The 21,783-nt window shown below is 43.4% G+C and overlaps 1 protein-coding gene across 3 annotated transcripts in view; it reads left to right on the top strand.

Moving 5' to 3' along the window:
• Nucleotides 1–21,783, top strand: part of NEK10 (NIMA related kinase 10) — a 376,851-nt gene that overhangs the window by 220,134 nt on the left and 134,934 nt on the right. For all 3 annotated transcript variants that reach the window (XM_008266079.5, XM_008266081.5, XM_002716230.6), the window contains exons 24-25: nucleotides 13,501–13,630; nucleotides 14,121–14,191. In XM_008266079.5, coding sequence (XP_008264301.3) covers nucleotides 13,501–13,630; nucleotides 14,121–14,191 — 201 coding nt within the window. The remainder of the gene's footprint in view (nucleotides 1–13,500; nucleotides 13,631–14,120; nucleotides 14,192–21,783) is intronic.

The raw sequence follows: 21,783 nt of genomic DNA, 5'->3' as shown, positions 1-21,783 counted from the left end.
CTGTTTCCAGAAATTGCACTGAGAATGCAGTTGTTTTCCCCTGACTTCTCTCAACTCCCCTTGTCCTCACTAATTTTCATCAACTACTATCCCACCGTGGTAATTGTGTTTCTGAGCCATTTCCCACCAACAGGTTACCCACTCCCAACAACCACAACCATCTGTGTATATGTACACAAGCATTCAGTGCACACACACACACATACATGTTTTAGTCAACCTGTGTTGCTAAATGCTCTACTGTAAATCATTTGCAGTTCGACATAATTTGTTTTTCAGTTTAAATAAATGGTAGTTATTTGTTATATAAATAATTATGTCACCTCAGGTAAGATTTTTATTTGCATTAATTGAGGTAAATTTTCCTTCCTGGATTGCAAAAATAGTGGATCTCATTTTCTCAGACAGATGGTTTACGTGTGTTCAAAATTTGCATTTTCATTTCTTTTTCAGTTCACAGTGATCAGTGAGTTCTCTTTCTCCTTCTTTTAAGGTGGTCTAGGGAGAGGAAAGTGCAATAGCCAATACCTAGGAATGGAATGTACTTTTTTAGTAGACTCAGAATTAATATGTTGCAGTGGGAAGCAGAAATCCCTTTTCTATCTTTATCTAGTGTTGCAGATATTATTGGGTGAATTACTTCAATAAAGAATCTCGTCTACAAACATTTAGCCTTCATGATGTCCCAACCCCCTCAAGATTCTTTTATTAGTATTTCCTAACATTTGTTAAGGGAACATTTTCCTTTATGGTATCTCCAGACACCACTTCCAAGATGCTACATCATTATATTGTCAGTGAGGTACTTTTTCAATGATAGTTTTTCAATTTCTCGCAGTTTTAATTTCTTCTCCAATTTCAGATACCCTTCCACTAATGAATCGGCCTCAGTCCTCATTTTCTTTGTGCGTCTTAGTGGTGGTACAGGCTGGTTCTTATGAATGCATAGCTGCCCCTTATTTTATTTTATCTTCTGTGGTGGTTCTGTTTCACTGTAGGTCACTAGTGTGAGCACAGTGGGCACACTAGGTTCTTGGAGCATATCAGAAGAGACAGGTGCTAGAGAAAACGTTGAATCTGCACACCAGAAATTTTCAACGACATGCGGAATAGTCAGCCTAGAGTGTTCGAGATGCAGAAGAAGCTCACATGGCACACACACATTCTTAACAGCCAAAGGGCTCATTTAAGTGATTAGGTTTGAAATGCAAATGGTGGCCGGTGCCGCGGCTCACTAGGCTAATCCTCCGCCTTGCGGCGCCAGCACACTGGGTTCTAGTCCTGGTCAGGGCGCCGGATTCTGTCCCTGTTGCCCCACTTCCAGGCCAGCTCTCTGCTGTGGCCCGGGAGTGCAGTGGAGGATGGCCCAAGTACTTGGGCCCTGCACCCAATGGGAGACCAGGATAAGTACCTGGCTCCTGCATTGGGTCAGCGCGGTGCGCCGGCCGCAGCGCACCGGCCACGGCAGCCATTGGAGGGTGAACCAACGGCAAAAGAAGACCTTTCTCTCTGTCTCTCTCTCTTTCACTGTCCACTCAGCCTGTCCAAAAAAAAAAAAAAAAAAAAAGGAAGAAATGCAAATGGCAGCAGAGGTGGAGTGAGGAATTCAGGACATTATGTGAGGCAAAAACTATCCACAATTCCTGTACAGTGATACGAAGAATACAGGCCCCAGAAGGGAAGATATCTCCTGGGAGCTGACTGTCTCGCTTCTGTAGCAGTGGTCTTGGTCCTGCAGGGATTCCTCAGCCCTTACGCACACTTCAGAAACAGCCCTTGAACTTCATGAAACTAAGAGCATTATTGACATTGGGGGGTGGTTCTCAGCTCTACTTCATAAAAGGTAAATCATTCACAGACCCCAACTATCACCCCAATTAGGAATCAGTGCTGTTAGACAACACCACTGAGGATGTGGTATTCCTATGTGTGGCTGAGGGACAGGAGAATGGGGGATTAGGTTTGGGAGCTGTCAGTATAAGGTCTTAGTGGAAGCCTTGGGTATGAATAAAATTATCTAAGTAGAGAGTGAAGTGTAAGAAGAAAAAAGGCACCATTTAGCAGGTAGATGAAGAAAGGAAGCCTCAAAGCATCATTGTGTGAGTTCTGAGAGAGAGAAGAGGTAACCTTCCACTCTAACATCACAACCTGCCTCCCCACTTCCACTCAGGACCTTCTTTAATCCAAACTTGTTTTCCAATTGTGTTTATCATTTATTAAAGTGCTATGTACTTTCTTCTAAATTATTTTACTGTATCTTGTTTTATTTGTAAAAAATGTATTTTATTTTATTTTATTTTTTTTTTTTTTGAGAGAGAGAGGAATTTTCCATCTGCTGGTTTTCTTCTTGTATGCCTGCAATAGCTGGGAATGGGCCAGGCCAAAGCCAGGAGCTCTGGACTCAAATCAGATCTCCTATGTGGATGGAAAGAACCCAAGTAATTGAGCCATGATCTGTTACCTCCCAAAGTGCACAGTGGCGGGCAGCTGGAATCAAGAGTGGAGCTAGGACTTGGATCCAGTGGCATCTTAACCACTCTACCAAACTCCCACCTGCATGTCTTTTTAATGTTCGTTTAAGGAATACAACTCATGCATTTAATATATACAGATTTGGGAACTTGGTGATTCTTCCCTCCTCCCTCCCTCCCACTATATTCCCACCTTTCTTCCTCCTCCCTCTTCCTTTCCCATTCTTATTTTTTACAGAGATCAATTTTCAGTTAATTTTTATATTCATGAGATTAACCCAACACTAAGTAAAGAGTTTACCAATTAGTATGAAGAGAAAAAGAAGAAAAGAACAAATCCCAGCAACCAATAAGAAAAACATTGTTCCTTGAGAGTCAGGGCAAGAGCTGTTCAAAACCATCACGTCTCATACTGTCAGTTTTACTCCTGTAGGTTGCATTTTAAGATCTTTATTGGTTGCCACAGATCAGAGAGACCATATGGTATTTGTCTCTGTGACTGGCTTATTTCACTAAGTATAATGGCTTCTAGTTGTATCCATTTTGTTGCAAATGACAGGATTTCATTTTTTTTGCTATGTAGTATATATATAGTATACATGGTATATATACTATATAGTATATATACTATGGAATACTACATATATAATACATATATATACTCTCTCTCTCTCTCTCTCTCTCTATATATATATATATATATATATATAAACAATTTTTAACCAGTCTTCAGTTGATAGACATCTGGATTCATTCTATATCTTGGCTATTGTAAATTGAGCAGTTTGAAGCCTGGAAAAGTGCTCTCACCTGAGCCTGACCATGCTGGCATTCTGATACTGTATTTCCAGCCTGCAGAACTGTGAGAAATAAATTATGTTGCTTGTAAGCCATTCAATGTGTGGTATTCCATTATAGAAGTCCAAATGGATACAAAGTCACAGTCAATGTTGTAAAAAACTGCTGAGAATAATGAGAGAAGAAAAAGCAAACACACACACACACACACACAAAACGAAACAAAACAAAAACTGCAGGGAAGTCACCTAGAGCAAGCGAGGTAATGAGTGATGGGGCGGGCTGGTGTTCTAAGGAGGAGCCATGGCATTGGTGTGGTGGGAGTAGAAGCTAGGTTGCGGGAGAGCTGAGGAAGGGCAGTAGGTGAGGCAGTGAAGAGGGACAGCAGGAGCTGCTCTTTCAAGAGCCTTTGCCCACAGTGAAGAAGTGGGGGGCTGGGGGAATTAAGGGGAACTGGAGGTTAAGGCGAATGCTGCATTCTTGGTAGTTGGGATAATCTTAACAGGTGTGTCTCACAGCGGTTGTATCTGAGGGACAATGACAGAACGAGGTCTGTTTCCTGGAAGGGTACAAGGATGGGCTTTACCTTTAGGCAAGGCTACTCTCGTGGCTATGGAGAGAGTAGACTGGGGTAGAGGAGGCTGGGCCACAGATTTCAGAGAGGATGGGAACACCGTTAGCACTGGCACTGCCCTTCATGTCTTCTGTGACATCAGGAGTGTCATCTTGATCTCTTCTCTGGGAACCCCAAGTTCACCTCCTGCTTTAGGGGAAAGCTAGCTGTCCCTGCTAGGAGGTGTCCTCTCCTGGCACTCTCCGGCTGAGCTGAGTGTTTCCCTCAGCCCATCCAACTCCAGGGCTGGAGGAGTTTTCCTTTTCCTTTCTCCAACACCTGTAAGTTTGTCTCTGCTGGATTCTCTCCACATCATCCCAGTGTCCTGTAGAACCATTGTCTTGAAAGCAAACCCCAGTCCCCGTTTCCCTACTCTCACTATTGTTCTCTCTCGAGGGTTCTTAAAGACAAACTTTCAAATGAGATAGCCAAACTGTCAAACAACGCCCTCCCCCGATTTTAGGTCAGGAGAGACTCCATTTGAAAGGTTGGATGTGGGAAAGAGAAGGGGGAGCTAGCACTGTGGCATAGCAGGTGAAGCCACCGCCTGCAGTGGCATCCCATATGGGTGCCGATTCAAGTCCCTGGCTCTCCACTTCTGATCCAGCTCTCTGCTATGGCCTGGGAAAGCAGTGGAAGATGGCCCAAACCCTTGGGCCCCTGCACTCACGTGGGAGACCTGGAAGAAGCTCCTGGCTCCTGGCTTTGGATCAGCACCACTGTGGCTGTTGTGGCCATCTGAAGAGTGAACCAGCAGATGAAAGACCTCTCTCTCCGTCTCTGCCTCTGCCTTTCTGTAACTCTGCCTTTCATATAAGTAAATAAACCTTAAAAAAAAAAAAGAAAGGCAAAAAAGAGAGCAGGCTCCCACCTTTGGCTCTTTCTGCTGCTCTCCCAGGCTCGTTAGCAAGGAACTGGATTGGAAGTGGAGCTTCCCCCATTCTCACGAGTTGCCATGAGAGCTGTGACACAATGCTAGCTCCCTAAAACATTTTTTTTAAAGTAGATCTTTTAAGTTAGAATAGTTTTAGATTTACAGAATTATTTTGAAGAAAGTATTGAGAGAGTTTTATAAGATTAATATCTTACATTAGTATGTTTGATATCTTTGTCTTAATGAATGAGTTTTAATATACTTATATTAACTGAAGTGCTAATTTTATATCAATCTTCTCAGTTTTCCCCAAACATCCTTTTTCTGCTCCAGGATCTCATCAAAGATCTATATCCCGTTTATGATTCCTGTCTCCTTAGACTCTTAATTGTGACAGTTTGTTGTGACAGTTTTTCAGGTTGTCCTTGATTTTAGCAACCTTGGCAGCATTGAGGCTTACTGGTTAGATATTTTATAGAATTTCCCTCAGTTGGGATTTGTATGACATTTTTATCAAGATTGCAATGAAAAAGTGTTTTCTAGAGGAAAATCACAGCTGTAAAGTGTCATTTTCATCCCATCCTATCAAGGGTACCTATTATCAACACGATTCATCCTTGTTTATATTCATCTCAATTCCATGGCTTGAGCTAGTGTTTGTCAGGTTTCCCCACTGTAAAGTTCGTTTTCCTCACCTCTCTTTTCCCTCAATATACTCTTTGGAGGTACGTTACTATGCAGGGTGAGCGGCTTAGCCACTCTTTAGAATTATTTAACTCAAAAGAATTATTTGGAGTTCTTCTGCATGGGAGACTTTTCTCTTGCCCCCATTTATTTATGTCAGGATGAACTCATGGCTATTTATTGTATACTTTGGGTTATAATCTAATACTACATGCCATGGACTAAATTGTATGTCTCTCAAAATTCATACATTGAAATCTAACCCTGGTGTTTGAAGGTGTGGCCTTTGGGAGGTAATTAGTTTAGATGAGGTCATAAAGATGGGCCCCTTGTGACACTGCTAGTGCCTGTATAAGAAGGCGAAATTGGACAGCTTGCCTTCCCTGCTTCCTCTCCACCCTCTGAAGACACAGAGACATAGATGCTGTCTGAAAGCCAGGAATACAGTTCTTCTAGGAAACTTAATCAGCTGGGATTCCAAGTCTTCAGAACTGTGAGAAAGAGAGTCTTTTGTTTAAGATGCTTAGTCTGTGGTATTTTGTTTGACTTCCCGGCTTGAATGATTATTTATTTTATTCCTCTAATTATTGTATGTTTGGCCATTAGGGGCTCTTAAAATTGTCTTCTGTATTCCTGAGACATAGTCCTATCATTGTATTATTATTATTGTTTGAACACTAACTTCCTGGCAATATAAGATGCTCTAGGCTTGCTCTAGGCTTATCTTTTTTTTTGCATTTTTTATTATTTAATAAATGTGAATTTACAAATTTACGAAGTACAACTTTTGTATTGTTGTGGCTCCCCCCCCCAACCTCCCTCCCTCCCACAGCCCTCTCCTCTCCCACTCCCTCTCCCATCCCGCCCTTCATCCAGTTTCATTTTCAATCACCTTCATATACAGAAGATCAACTTAGTATACACTAAGCAAGGATTTCAATAGGCTGCCCTCACACAACCACACAAGGTATAGGGTATTGTTCAACTAGTAGTGTTGTCTTTAAGTTTCATAGTAAAACACATTAAGGACAGAGATCCTACGTGGGGAGCCTGTACCCAGTGACTCCTGTTGTTGATTTAACAGTTGGCACTCTTATTTATGGCGTCAGCAATCACCCGAGGTTCTTGCCATGAGCTGTCGAGGCTATGGAAGCCCCTTGAGTTCACCAACTCTGAACTTGTTTAGTCAAGGCCGTATCACAGTGGAAGTTCCTTCCTCTCTTCAGAGAAAGGCGTCTAGGCTTATCTTGTACGCATATTTCCTGTCTTGGTCTGAAAATAAGCCATTTTTAGAGGAAGCCCTTTTTTTTTTTTTTGAAAAATAATATTAGGAATCAATGCACTAAGTTGGTCATTACTACTGGGGTTTCATCATTTCTGTACTCTCTCAGTTGACAGAGCAGGAAGATACATGCTTATATACACATATCTATAAATATTCCTGTATACTTAACCATTTACATCAATGTTAAGCTAAACATGAGCTCATACCATTGTCTCCAACTCTAAGCCTTTGCTCCATGGCGGAGTACCCTACACTTTTCCTTGCTTGATTGTAACCTCCCACTCCAACAGTGAGTGAGCAGTCTGGCTTCTGTCATCTGAGTGTTCAAAGACAGGTACTTATACAGCAATGTCTGGATTGTTCATCTTAACCCCTATGGGAAACAACTTTACTAACTAGAATATAGTCCTCATGTAGAGTCCACTTGGTTCCCACCTTATCTGCTGCCGTGGAATGTTTCACAAAGATGCTCGTCATCCTAGTCCAGGGTTCTTGCTGACTTTCTCTGTGTCTCTGTGTCAGTTTTTACATGTGCTAATGAAGTAAGCATGACGACCAGAGTTGTTACTAATGAAACTGTATCGCTGCTGTAGGAAAGAGAAATATTCTTACCTACACACAAAGACTTTTAAGGCACAGCATTGCATTTCCTTTACTTGGTTCCATTTAAGAGAAAGAAGTTCCTCCTCAAAGTTATATAGACCAGACTGTTGAATTATTTAGGAATGTTTAAAAGTTGGTATTTTAGAATGCACTTGGGTCCAACATTCTCCTTGTTTACTTCATTTAGTGAGTAAATAAGAATCACTGGCAATTAGCAACTCAATTGTTTAGATAGCAGTGAGAGAGTACTAATGAAATTTTAAATCTAAACAGTGTGTCTTCTTTTTCTCAATTAGATTAGGCATCCTTTCCCCTTGATTTCTCTCCCACTTTGTTTTCAGTATTAATTTGTCAGTTTATTCCCTTTTTATGGCAGAGGTAATGTTTAAGTAGATTTTAGTCCAGTCATCTCTCAAATGTAGCAAATTATGAGTTATCATTATTTCTTAATTAGAGTGTTTTTGCTAGGTATACATACTTCCCTTCCATCTACCTAACTCTACTACCCCTGGTTCACTTAAAAAAAATGTGTTTTATTGATGTACAACATACATGGCTATAATTTTTACACAATTGTTGATTTTTTATAAAGATTTATTTTATTTATTTGAAAGGTAGAGTTACAATGGAGAGAGAGAGAGAGAGAGAGAGAGAGAGATCTTCCATCTACTGGTTCATTCCCCAAATGGCCTCAGTGGTCAGTACTGGGCCAGGCCAAAGCCAGGAGCCTGGAACTCCATCTCAATTCCTATGTAGATAGCAGGGACCCAAGTACTTGAGCCATCTTCCACTGCTTTCCCAGGTACATTAGAGGGAGCAGGATTAGAAGTAGAGCAGCTGGATCCTGAACCCGCACTTATAGGGATGCTGGTATCATAGTGCTGCTTAACCCACTGTGATGCAATGTTGTCCCTACTTGTAGATGTTTTAGTCTTTGCCAAAGCAGTCCCTGTGTTTGGAAAATATTACATACATTATGCTGTATTTTATCAGGAAGATATTTTAGATGACTAAGTCACATAGAGATAACACCCCCCCCTTTAAAAAAAAACAGAATAATTTTTTTGGGAAACCCACTTTAAATTTTGTGTGTGTGTGTGCTATTTAAATTCTCTTTTAAATGAAGCATTGCTGGCTGTAATTCTCTGGATTTTCCTATAGGTGGCTGAGTCCACCTTACATGACAAAATTGGAAATTAAAATAAAACAGCGAATCATTTTACAATGATTTTCTAAACAATAGTGATACACATGCACAAACCATACAATATATTTGCAAGCCATGATTAAATCAGTGCCTTCATCCACATTTCCCAAAAGCTGGTTGTTAGTGAAACCAGTGCCATCTTCCCTGAGGTACCATCTGAAGCCTTGGGCTCCATTTGGGAAGTCCAGCCTGACTACTAGAAATCATGTGACTGGATATCCCAGTCATACACATTGCCTTCACCCCATCCAATGGAATTTACTGTTGCTGATTCTTCATTACTGCTAGACTATATAAGGCCCATTCTTCTAATGTAGGGTGCTGTTTCTCTTGTGCACAGAGAGGCAGCCTTGTCGACCGACAATAAACCTTTCCCTTACTGTGGTGTTTGGCGTGTTTTGTGGTGGCCTTTACTGTTTTTGTTTTTTTAACACCCCAGTTAGGTTTTCTCATATAACCTGCACTTGTTTTCTAGGGCAGTCATAACAAAATACCAGACTGAGTGGCTTGAAAAACAGACATTGATTTCCTCACAGCTTCAGAGGCTGGAAGGCCAAGATCAACATGTGGTTGGTTTCCTCTGTGGTTCGTCTCCTTGGCTTGCAGATAGCCCGGCTCCCCCTACTCCCCCCCCCCCCCCACCCACTGACTCTTCCAATGGCTGTCTCTGTGCATTTCCCTCCTGATATCTCTTCCTCTTTTTGTAGGGGCATCAGTCATGGTGAATGAGGGCCCACAGTAACAGCATCATTTTAACTGAGTCATTTCTTTAAAGGCCTTACCTGTAAATATGGTTACAATATGAGGTCTTGGGGTTTGGGACATATGGAATTTGGCAGGAGGCTGGGTGGGAAAACTCAGGTCATCACAGCGCCTTCTTTATGGCTTAGAAGAAACCCAGCCCTGTTTTCTGTTAGTCACTGCTCTTGGTAGTGGTTATGGAGCTTTTTTCCCTCAGGGACAGTTTCATCCCAGAAGCAATGTGCTGGTTGGAAACTGTGTTGTCTCTTGCTTCCCGTTGTTATTTTCTTCCAGAGAAGTGGTTTTCAGTCTTTTTCAGGGGCCCCTGGACAACTTTGAGAATTTGATGAAAGCTATTCCATCAGTTAGCTGTGTTTTGACAAACTTAGTGCCTTAATGTGTACAACAATCACTGTTTCTTTCCTCTCAATACACTGTGTGCTGCATGTTGGGCTCGTTCCCACTGAGACGGCTGCAGCATGTTGGCAGGGCTCACTTGGGCTCTGTGGCCACCTGGTTGTCAATGGCTGTGCTGGCAACCAGTGGTTGGCTGGCTGGCTGTGGGCAGGGGCTGCAGATGAGCCTAGGTTTAGGCACCTGGGAATGTTCACAGGGATTTTAGGAACAGGGACAGAAAGCTCCAGACAGCAAGTCCTTTGTTAGGCTCTTCAGAGCAAGCCGAATGGCTGCGCCTAGATTCAAGGACTGGAGAGACAGGTCCTACCTCTGGATGGAAGAAACTGCAAAACCACAGGGAAAGACAGGACATTCCTGTGCAGAGGGGAGGACTTTGTGGTCTTCAGTGAGAAATATCATTCAGATAAGAATGAATTCAGCAAACTCCGTTATCACACAATGCTGGTGCCTTCCCCTACCTCCTTTTTGGAGAGAGACCTTAATATAGGTACTTTGTCCCGTCAGTGTTGTGGAGCCAAAACCAAATCCGAAGTTGAGTGTCAACAGTAAAAGCTTATTCAGTGGCTGAAGAATGGAGAAGTGGGGGCCTCACTCACAAGTCAGCTGCTCAGCCTGCCAGGGGCTGTGGAGTCATGGATAGAGGGCAGCAGGAGTGAGCAGCAGGAAGCTCCGTCTTTTCCTGGAAAAGGTGGAGATTTCTTATGACTCGAGCGCCATCCCATTTTGCTCCTTTCCTGATCTGATATTTCCCATTATGGCAGCTGGTAGGCGTGTCATTTACCATGGAAATTGGGTTATAATGAAATTTGAGGTCTCCTGGAGGTCCCTGAGGCATATTGAGTTTAGCTGGTTCTCGCTCATTAACCTAAGGATCCTGCTCTCAAAGAGAAGCAATGTTGGAGTGGGGGTAGAAACTTAACTAGGCCATGCGGATATTGCTCTAGGTAATGAATTATTTTTGTTAAAATGATTTATTTATTCATTTGAAAGGCAGAGTTACAGGCCGGTGCCGCAGCTCACTAGGCTAATCCTCCGCCTTGCGGCACCAGCACACCGGGTTCTAGTCCCGGTCGGGGTGCCGGATTCTGTCCCGGTTGCCCCTCTTCCAGGCCAGCTCTCTGCTGTGGCCAGGGAGTGCAGTGGAGGATGGCCCAAGTGCTTGGGCCCTGCACCTGCATGGGAGACCAGGAGAAGTACCTGGCTCCTGCCATCGGATCAGCACGGTGCGCTGGCTGCGGTGCGCTGGCTGCAGTGCGCCAGCCGCGGCGGCCATTGGAGGGTGAACCAACAGCAAAGGAAGACCTTTCTCTCTGTCTCTCTCTCTCACTGTCCACTCTGCCTGTCAAAAAAAAAAAAGGCAGAGTTACAGAGAAAGAGAAGGAGTAGTGGGGGAGGGAGGGAGGAGGAGAGGGAGAGGGAGAGGGAGAGGGAGAGAGAGAGAGAGAAAGAGAGAGAGAGAAATGTTCCATCCCCTGGTTTACCCTCCAATGGCCACAATAACTGGAACTGGGTCAGGCTTAAGCTAGGAGCCAGGAGCTTCTTTCTGGTCTCCCATGTGGGTTCAGGTGCTCAGATACTTTGATCATCTTCTGCTGCTTTCCCAGGCACATTAGCAGGGAGCTGGATCAGAAATGGAATGGAGCGGCCAGGACTTGAACCAGTACCTATATGGAATGTCGATGCTGCAGGCTACAGCTTTAACCTGATGCGCTACAGCTCCAGCCCTGGCAATATATTCTCACAGATATTTTCCCCCACTATTGAAAATTTTCTTTTGAGAAAAAATAATAAAGGCTGTCTTCCACAGAAGTGCAGATGCTGACTAATGGGAGTGAAATCACACTGGGAGTAGGAAATGGAAAAGGGGTTTGAGGAGGTATGGGGAGAGCACTCACAGCCTCTGCTTCCTGCACTGTAGGAACCAAGAATCAAACCTGAATCTTCAGTGGATAAGAGCAGGAGGAATTTGTCCTGGCATAGTGTGGGGTCAAAGACACTTTTTCTATGGAGGACATTGTATCTTGTTGAGGCATTTTTCAATGTGAGTAGTCGATGGAGGAACAGTAGGGCATATATTTTGTATATTTGGAATCAACAGAACCCTGGACATTTCAGCCCCGATTCTGCCATTGCCATATTATTGAATATAAAAACTTTAAATCTGAAGCCACCTTTCTGGAACAGTGTGTCAAGTCGCTGCTTGTGATGCCAGCATCCCATATCTGATTCAACTCCCTGCTGCTCCACTTCCAATCCAGTTCCCTGCTAATGCACTTGGGGAGGCAATTGAAGATGGCCCAAGTACATAGGCCCTTGTGGCCCATATGGGAGACCTGCATGGAATTCTAGGTTCCTAGCATTGGCTTGGCCCAGCCCTGACCATTTGGTGAGTGAATTAGCTGATGGAAGATCTTTCTCTATCTTCTCCCTGTCTTTCTTTTGCTCTTTCAAACAAACAAATAAATCTTTCAGAAAATGACACATTAAATATGAAAGTGCTTACCTGAGAGACCTCGAAATGACACTTTGTTCTGCAAAGACTTTCTATAAATCTTAAACCAGGAATTCTTTATGTTATAAAAATAGCAACTCTTCAGTTATTTCTAATGGTCAATTCTGACTTATACCTACCCTGATTGTTTTGATACTGATTTACAAATCTTCCTATGCTTTGAATATCAAAGCTAACTATTAATCTCCACTCCATTGATTGAGAGTGCTGATCATACACCTAAGTACCTACTATAGAACTGTATTATCAAATCATTTAATTTGGGTGTGTATGTGTGTGCATTGAGTACTTTTAGTTCTTTGTTGCATTTCATTTTACAAATATGATTGAGGAAACTTCAATTAGTCCAAAATATACACAGAAACTATACTCCTCTCCATATAAATTAAATTTTCAAAATGTCAAACCCATAAACCCTCACAGACTAACTTCATTTATAGAATGTTTAAATTGTAGGACAATTTCAGAAGAGGTGAACATGGTAGATATCGCAATTTCCTACAATATATTTAAATATAATCTTCCCTTCCATTATAAGCTAGCGTTAAACAGCAAAGAAGGGAGACTGTTATCATTCTCATAATAATGCTGAATCACAAGGCACTACAAAATCTCAGTGGCGTTCAGCAATAAGCATTTATTCTCAGGTGTCCCAGCCTGTGATCTCTCTGGCATCGGTGCGCCTTTAAGCTGCAGGTTTATGGACTGACTGGGGCAGATCTGTTCCACGTATCTTATCAGGGGGCCTGGCAATAGGGGTAGAAGCTACCCGGGACTCATTCTACTGATAAACAGAAGCTCCAAGCAGAACAAACAGAAGCACTCGATAGCTGTAAAGACTGAAGCTCTGATCCGGGGCTTGGTCTCTTCCCCATTCCCTTGGACAAAGCATGGAAGTAGTCAGGAGCAAAGACAGGAGTGGGTAATGAATGTGCCCAGCAAGAGGCTATGGCAAAGGTGGGATACACAGAGGCTCCGGAGCAGTAAAACGGGCCAACAGCAGTTGCATCGACCACAAAGGGGTTGTTGCTTCTGGAAATAAACACATCCCTGGGCTCCCACTAGACAAGGTTTCCATGGTTTATTGGTATTTAGCACTTAAACTAGAACTGCTTGGTTGTGCTGCTTGATTATCTGTGGCTGGGAGATTTTAAAAGTTATTTTTAATATGTTTACTTGAAATAGTAAGTTTCTTTTTTTTTCCTATCCCATCTACACTTGAAATTTGGATCTTCCCCCTATGCTGACTTATCCTCCCTTACTCAGTGTCTGTTAACCTCCCTCCTTGGTTTTAGCCCTGAGGTGCTGAAGAGTGAGCCGTATGGGGAGAAGGCGGACGTGTGGGCTGCAGGCTGCATTCTCTACCAGATGGCCACCCTGGACCCTCCCTTTTACAGCACCAACATGCTCTCGTTGGCTACAAAAGTAAGCAGCATGGGGAAACAAAAAGGCTCCCATTGCTAACACCTCCATTCCTTTTCTTTGTGACTTTTACAATTGTCAGTTGTATAACAACTGTCAGTCGTATACAACTGTCAGTTCAACCCATGCATTGTTTTGTTAGCTGCATGCTCTTGTGTCCCAGGACATATTTCCCTGTATAATGGTTTTATTTATCATAGGAAAGTGTAAAATTATATCCAGTTCCTCTTGTCCTTTTATTTCTCATCATACTTTGGATTCCTCTAAGGCCAACATGAACTCAGCTTGGAGCATACTATAGTTTCATGTTCAAGAACTGCTTAATAGACGTGATTTATTTGTCTGGTTGGGATATTTTTATTTCTGACTAAAATTTGTGTATGAAGGTATATTGTTGAATTAATACTCTTGTGTCCTGGCCAAGGAAGTGGAACTGCTTAAAGATAACCACTGGCACCTTTACTTTCATTACTCTGGTGTGCTTACTTTGCAGATCGTGGAAGCAGTCTATGAACCTGTGCCTGAAGGCATCTACTCTGAAAAAGTGACAGATACCATCAGCAGGTAATCAGTCTCACAGCTTTGAACATACAGGGCCCATCAAGGAACACCTTGCATCAATGGAAATGGACTGTTTAGGGGCAAATACAAAGTAGAAGTGTTCTCAGTTGGTCCAAATCTACACAGATGTTTGTGCCTTATCAATATAGTGACCCTTTGGGAGCTAGTCAAGTGTCCGAGAGGGGAGTAGTCCATTCACTTAAAACACTACGCAGCTCCTAGAATGATTATTTGGATTGCTTTGTATTAGCTTGTGAAATATGTATGCTATGAAACTAAGTGAAACAAACAGAATGAAGAGTTGTTTGTTAATTATGCAAAAATCATAGAACCATGCACAAATACGGAAAAAGGCAGGACACATGAAACCAAAGTTATTGTGTTAGAAAATAAAACTGCTGAGACTTTTTCTGGGGTAGGTATTAGACCTAGCACTTAAAGACACCCACAACCATATTTGAGTGCCTGGATTTGATGTCTGGCTCTGGCTTCTGATTTCAGCATCTTGCTGGAGGCAGAGGTGACAGCTCAAGTATTTGGGTTGCTGGCACGCATGTGGGAGATCTGGATTGTGTTCCTGGATCCTGTTTTTGGCCCAGACCAATCGTGGTCATTGTAGACACTTGGGGAGTGAGCCAGTGGATGGGAGCTCTTCTCTTTCTGTCTCTTTGCATCTCAACTAAATGAATAAATAACAGTAATGGGAAGTTACAGAGCTTTTTCATTTCTAACTGTAAGTTAGTGATTTTGTGCTTTATAGTCATTTTTCAAAGCACCCCAGAGGCTCCAAGTACCAATATAGTAGGAGTCTAAAGAAAATGATTATCTTGGCTGGTGCCATGGCTCACTAGGCTAATCCTCCTCCTTGCGGTGCCGGCACACAGGGTTCTAGTCCCGGTCGGGGCGCCAGATTCTGTCCCGGTTGCCCCTCTTCCAGGCCAGCTCTCTGCTGTGGCCAGGGAGTGCAGTGGAAGATGGCCCAAGTCCTTGGGCCCTGCACCCCATGGGAGACCAGGATAAGCACCTGGCTCCTGCCTTCGGATCAGTGCAGTGCGCTGGCTGCAGCGCGCTGGCCGCAGCAGCCATTGGAGGGTGAACCAACGGCAAAGGAAGGCCTTTCTCTCTGTCTCTCTCTCTCACTGTCCACTCTGCCTGTCAAAAAAAAAAAAAAAAAAAAAAAAAAGAAGATTATCTTGATATACTCCCAAAGTTCTGAGCAGTCCGTCCTGGCCTCTCAGAGCTGGTTCTGGTGGCCCCTTTCCCGTCACCTCTTACACATTCTCTCCTGCTCCTTAAGCCTCAGCCAACTCCCTCTAGACCTTGGTCCTTGCTGTGTCCTTAACCTGGAGCTCTGTTCCTCAGGTGTGTGCGTGGGACAGGCCCTCATTTCCCTGTGTCTGTTTAGATGTCCCTTTATCAGGGAATGCACCCTCCTGTCCCCTTCCCGTCTTAGCATTCTTCAGGTCGCTGGGCTTCTTTCTAAAGCTCAGAGCACCTATCACCCCAAAATGTCATACTTACACCTTCCCATCTGTTGAGTGTCTCTTCCCACCCTGAAGTGAACCAAAGAGCAGGGACTTGCTCTGTTTGTTTTATAAGTGTTCAGTTTCCAGAGCAGTGCCTACCACAGAGGGGATCCTGAATAATACTGGGTGTAAAAATGAGTTACTCTTGGGGCTGGTGTTGTGATGTAGCAGGTTAAGCCTCCTGGCTGCTCCACTTCTGATCCAGCTCCCTACTAATGGCCTGGGAAAGCAGTGGAAGATTGTCCAAGTGCGTGGGCCCCTGTATCCACATGGGAGACCAGAAAGAAGCTCTGGGCTCCTGGCTTTGGCCTGGCACAGTCCTAGCTATTCTGGCCATGGGGGGAATAAATCAGCAGATGGGAGATCTCTCTCCCTCTGTCTCCCCTCCTCTCTCTGTAACTCTGCCTTTCATATAAATAAAAAATAAATCTAATGCCGGCGCCGTGGCTCACTAGACTAATCCTCCGCCTTGTGGTGCCGGCACACCGGGTTCTAGTCATGGTCAGGGCGCCGGGTTCTAGTCCCCCTGTCAGGGCGCTGGATTCTGTCCCGGTTGCCCCTCTTCCAGGCCAGCTCTCTGCTGTGGCCAGGGAGTGCAGTAGAGGATGGCCGAAGTGCTTGGGCGATGCACCCCATGGGAGACCAGACCTGGCTCCTGCCATCGGATCAGCGCGGTGTGCCGGCCGCAGTGCATCAGCTGTGGCGGCCATTGGAGGGTGAACCAATGGCAAAGGAAGACCTTTCTCTCTGTCTCTCTCTCTCACTGTCCACTCTGCCTGTCAAAAATAAATAAATAAATAAATAAATAAATCTAAATCATCTAAATTCAACATATACTGGATCATGCCCTGTTGTTAGTGAATTCAGATGAATTTATTTAAGTTGCTCCTCTTTGTGATTTATTCCTGCTCTCTGTTACTTTTAAAATATTTATTTAAAAAATTTGTTTAGGCCGGCGCCGTGGCTCACTAGGCTAATCCTCCACCTTGTGGCGCCGGCACACCAGGTTCTAGTCCCAGTCGGGGCGCTGGATTCTGTCCCAGTTGCCCCTCTTCCAGGCCAGCTCTCAGCTGTGGCCCAGGAAGGCAGTGGAAGATGGCCCAAGTGCTTAGGCCCTGCACCCGCATGGGAAACCAGGAGAAGCACCTGGCTCCTGCCTTCGGATCTGCACAATGCGCCGGCCGCAGCGCGCCAGCCATGGTGGCCATTGGAGGGTGAACCAATGGCAAAGGAAGACCTTTCTCTCTGTCTCTCTCTCACTGTCCACTCTGCCTGTCAAAAAAAAATTGTTTATTAAATGTTTGTTTATTTAAAATATTTGTTTATTTAAAAGGGAGTGAAAGAAAGTTTCAGAAAATGGAGCTAAGAACAAGGGGATAGAAGTATTATTTTGTTTTTGCTTATGTTGTAAAGATTTATTTATTTATTTATTTGGAAGTCAGAATTACAGAGAGAGATATCTTGCATCCACTGGTTCACTCCCCAGATGGCTTGAATGGCTGGAGCTGGACCAGGCCGAAAGGGAGTGAAAGAGTGAAAGGGAGACAGGGAGAGACAGATTTCCCATTTGCTGGTTCCACTTCCTGGGGCTGGGCCAGGTTGGGGTCAGGCTGAAACCAGGAACCAGGAACTCCATCTGGGTCTCCCATGTGGGTGACAGTAACCCCAATACTTTCTGCTTCCCAATTTGTGCATTACCAAGAAACTGGATCAGAAATGGGGCCGGGACCTGAAGCAGGCACTCTGATATGGGATGCGGGTGTCTCAGGTAGCGGCTTAACCTGCTGGGCCACAACACCTGCTCCTCTTCTCTGTTATTTTCTAGAAAGCACCTTAAAAATGGAAGACAAAAATGCCTAGTTTTCTCATTTAATTTTTCTTTTATAGGTATTTGAGTGCCAAAAAGGTTGGGAGAGGGGTAGCACAGAGAAAAAGGGGCATAGACAATGTTCTGAATTTGTGAGATTGGGCAAACAGAACTGTGAATCTCTTGTGACAGGTTCCCTGGCTACTGGTACCCATGTCTGCTGGCTAACAGGCTAGAGGAAGTGACAGATAGCGAAGTTATGGTGTAAAGTTTAGAGCATCCCTAGGCTCTGGAATCGATGGGATTCTAATCCCTCCTGTTTCACTCAATTTAACTTTCTGAAGCTCCAGTTTTCTTATCTGTGATATGTAGATAGCAATGGTACCTGCCTCATGGGCTTGTTTTGGAGCTTGAATGAGATAATACTTCGGATACACTTAGCATAGTACCTAGCACACAGTAATTCTTGATAGAATTAGGTATTGCTGTTAGTAATGATATTTAATAATATAACTGTCATGTATGATAGTTATATTACTTATAAAATGAATTACTTAAAGAGAGTTATGCTACTGTGCTGAAGGGTGGTAAAGGTAGCAATGAGAGATTTCAGGAAGACCTTGTCCTGGGAATTTGGGAAAAGTTTTTGTGAAGAAAGGACAAGTAATCTGAGACCTGAGCAATCAGTAGTTCTCTGAGAGTAAACAGAGTGGGAAAATCTTTTACCCACTAATATCTGTGAAGGCTTTGCAGAGAAGAGCTTGTTAATCTGAGGATTAGAGAGTGGAGATACAGAAGTGAAGAAAGGGAGAGAGGAGCCAGCAACTGATGCAGGATTCGAGAGGGTACCGGGGCCCTGTGCACCAGATACTGTCAGTCCCACTGAGGGTTCTGACTTTTTATCTCAGGTTCTGAAGAGAGGCTGGAAGGCTGCCATACTATCAGCCTGGGGTATAGTGAACATTTCCATTCTTGCAAAGATCATGCTGGCTGCTCCCTGGGAAGCAGACTGGCAGGCGCTGAGACTCAGAGGAAGACGAGGTTCCGCTTATCCACTGAGAGATGCTGGTGAGCAAGGTTGATTATCTCTACTGTAGATGATAGAAGCAGAAGTGAAGTCAGCACATTTGGAGGCACCAATCACGAGAGGATTAAAAATTACTTAACTATGAAAATAATTTGATTTCTGCCATGGAGTTTCAGAAAATGGAGCTAAGACCAAGGGGATAGAAGTATTATTTTGTTTTTGCTTATGTTGTAAAGATTGATTTATTTATTTGGAAGTCAGAATTACAGAGAGAGATATCTTGCATCCACTGGTTCACTCCCTAGATGGCTTGAATGGCGGGAGCTGGACCAGGCCAAAGCCAGGATCCAGGAGCATCTTCCAGATCTCCCATGTGGGTGCAGGGGTTTAAGTACATGGCCCTTTTCTGCTGCTTTTCCCAGGCTAAGCACAGGAAGTTGGAACAGCAGGGACTTCAACCAAGGGGTGGAAATGAAGAGGTGGCCCTGGTCAGCTCATGGTTAGAAAGTGTGTGTCAGAATGAGAGAGATCCACTGTAGAGGAGGCACCTTGGTGGGTCAGTCATGAGTTCATTGTAACTGGAACATTCCAGAGGGTGAATGATCATGTGTTAGGGGTCCCAGATCAAATGTTTTTGAGGGCACTGTTAATTCAAAATGCTAAAATGCCATAAGTTAGAACTAACATTAATTTTATAAATGACTCTAACTTCAGATTTCCGGGTACATATAGTAACAGATGTTACTTTTATTTAAAGTCATTCAAGACTCCCCATTGTCTCGGTTTGCATTGCACATAAAGTTTTATCTTTAGAAAACTTAACAAAAAGCCAAAGTCAATTGTATATTACAGGCAATTGCATATTTAGTTTGCTTTGGGTTTTTAGCATTTAAAATTTCCAAAAGAATTAAGGAAAAAAATCCAAATTTCCTATTTTCTTAGTGTCCTGTTTTCTTGAGTAAATTGATGTAAGGAACACGTAAAAACAAAAGGATTCTTAATGGTGTTTTATGACTCAGCAAAACATCAGGCTGAGAGGCAGTCACTAGTAACTTGACAGAACCTTTGAAATAAGGCAACTACTGATGGACCAATTTGCTATGATCACTCCTAAACTATGTATTGTTTCCAATCACATGCATCTTCTTTTTTCTGTTCTACATCCTTGTCAGGGGAAGCTGACACAGTTTGCATTTCTAGTTTGCAGGATCTTTCCTTTTTTTTCTGTTGGTTTATGTGGTGTATAAGCACATTTTATTACTGAAAGTTCTTCTTCATGGTAGGCTTTAAGTTGGAAGAATAACTTAACATTCCTGAAGAGTCTGAGACATTAAATAAATATATCTTGTTGTTCTGACCGGTCCCAGCACGACTATTTTTACCTTTCAGTGCGCTGTTCAGAGTATTGTCTGTTTACTTTTTAAAAAGGGAGAACATTGCCTTTTAAGCACCAAATATTCCAGTTGCCTTGTTTTTCTGTGTGCCTGATTGCATAAGCTGTCTTGTGCTTTGTTTCAGAGGCAATTATAACAACTAACAAAGTCAGTGCTTTCAGGTACCTTTAAAGACAAGGAGATCTTAATATTTTTCACCTTACCTTAACCTCTTTGTTTCTTTAAAAAAAAAAAAAAGGTTTATTTATTTTATTTGAAAGGCACAGTTAGAGAAAGAGAGAGAGAGAGAGAAAGAGAGATATTCCATCTGCTGTTCATCCCTAAATGACTGCAGTGGCCCTGGGCCAGACTAAAGCCTGGAGCCTGGAACTCCATCTGGGTCTCCTACATGGGTGCAGGGGCCCAAGCACTTGGACCATCTTCTGCTGTTTTCCCATCTCATTAGCAGGGAGCTGGATTGGAAGAGGAGCAGCTGGTACTCAAGCCAGCATTCATATGGAATATTGGCATTGCAGGTTAACCCCACTGCACCACCACACCAGCCCCTCTTCATTTCTTAAAATGTGAAATAAATATAATTGAGCACTGTTTTCCTCTAATCTTTCCATGGATGGGGTAAGAGGAACATGTCAGATTTTTTTTCCAGAACATAATTTTATTCTTGTTTAATTAGGACATTATTGAAGCATTTATGTACAGATTCAGTTGCCTTTAAGAATTTCTCTGACATACCTAACCAAGGAGTCATTTCAGGGCAATGAGGCTAAACAGGAACTTGTAGTAGAGATGTTCCTGGGAGCCAAATACTTGAGGTTATAGACAGGTCAATTATTTATTTAAAAAAAACTTTTAAAGAAAGATTTATTTACTTATTTGAACAGCAGAATTAATTACAGGGCTGGAGTAGGGGGAGACACAGAGAGTGATGACTTCAGTGACCGGGGCTGTGCCAGATGGAAGCCACAAGCCTGGAACTCCATTTGGATCTCTTACATGGGTGGCAGGAACCCAAGTACTTGTACCATCATCTGCTGCTTTATGAGGTGAATTAGCAGGGAGCTGGACCAGAAGTGGAACAGCTGGGGCTCCGACCAATGCTTTCTGGGATGCCAGTGTCACAGGCAGTGGCTTAACCCGCTATGCCACAATGCTGGCCCCAATTCATGAGTCGCTTTTTTTTTTTTTTTTTTTAAAGATTTATTTACTTGAAAGGCAGAGCTACCGAGAGAGGGGAAGAGATACAGAGAGAGAGGTCTTCCATCCACTGGTTCACTCCTCAAATGGCCACAATGGCCGGAGCTGGGCCAATCCACAGCCAGGAGCCAGAATCTTCCTCCGGGTCTCCCATGTGGGTGTAGGAGCCCAAGCACTTGGGCCATCTTCTGCTGCTTTCCCAGGCTATAGTGGGGAGCTGGATCAGAAGAGGAGCAGCCAGGAATTGAACCGACTCCTACATGGGATGCTGGTGCTGAAGGTAGATGCTTAACCTACTATGCCACAGCATCAGCCCTGGGAAGCTTATTCTTTGCTGAGTGCCATTTTACATGCTGGGAAGATCAAAGTGGTGGGGGGTAGGGGATACCTGTTCTTCCACTCAAGAACTTTCTTGTCTAGTGGTGAAACAGATGGTTATGAGGCAATGATTACATAGTATTGAATATTTAAATGCAGTCAGTGCAATGAGAATACATAAAAGGGGTCAGGAAGTCTGTCTGAGAGCTGTCCAGGAAGCCTTCTGAATGAGGACTTGGAAAAGTTCGATTTTGACAAGCAGATAAAGGACGGTCTCTGGAAAAGGGCAGATATAATCAGGTTTTTTTTTTTTTTTTTTTTTTTTTTTT

Source organism: Oryctolagus cuniculus, chromosome 4, assembly GCF_051225735.1.
Source record: "Oryctolagus cuniculus isolate XC-2025 breed Fujian yellow rabbit chromosome 4, ASM5122573v1, whole genome shotgun sequence".
In the NCBI taxonomy this organism is placed as follows: domain Eukaryota; kingdom Metazoa; phylum Chordata; class Mammalia; order Lagomorpha; family Leporidae; genus Oryctolagus; species Oryctolagus cuniculus.
The sequence above is the reverse complement of the archived record's forward strand: the minus strand, read 5'-3'. Positions and strand labels throughout refer to the sequence as shown.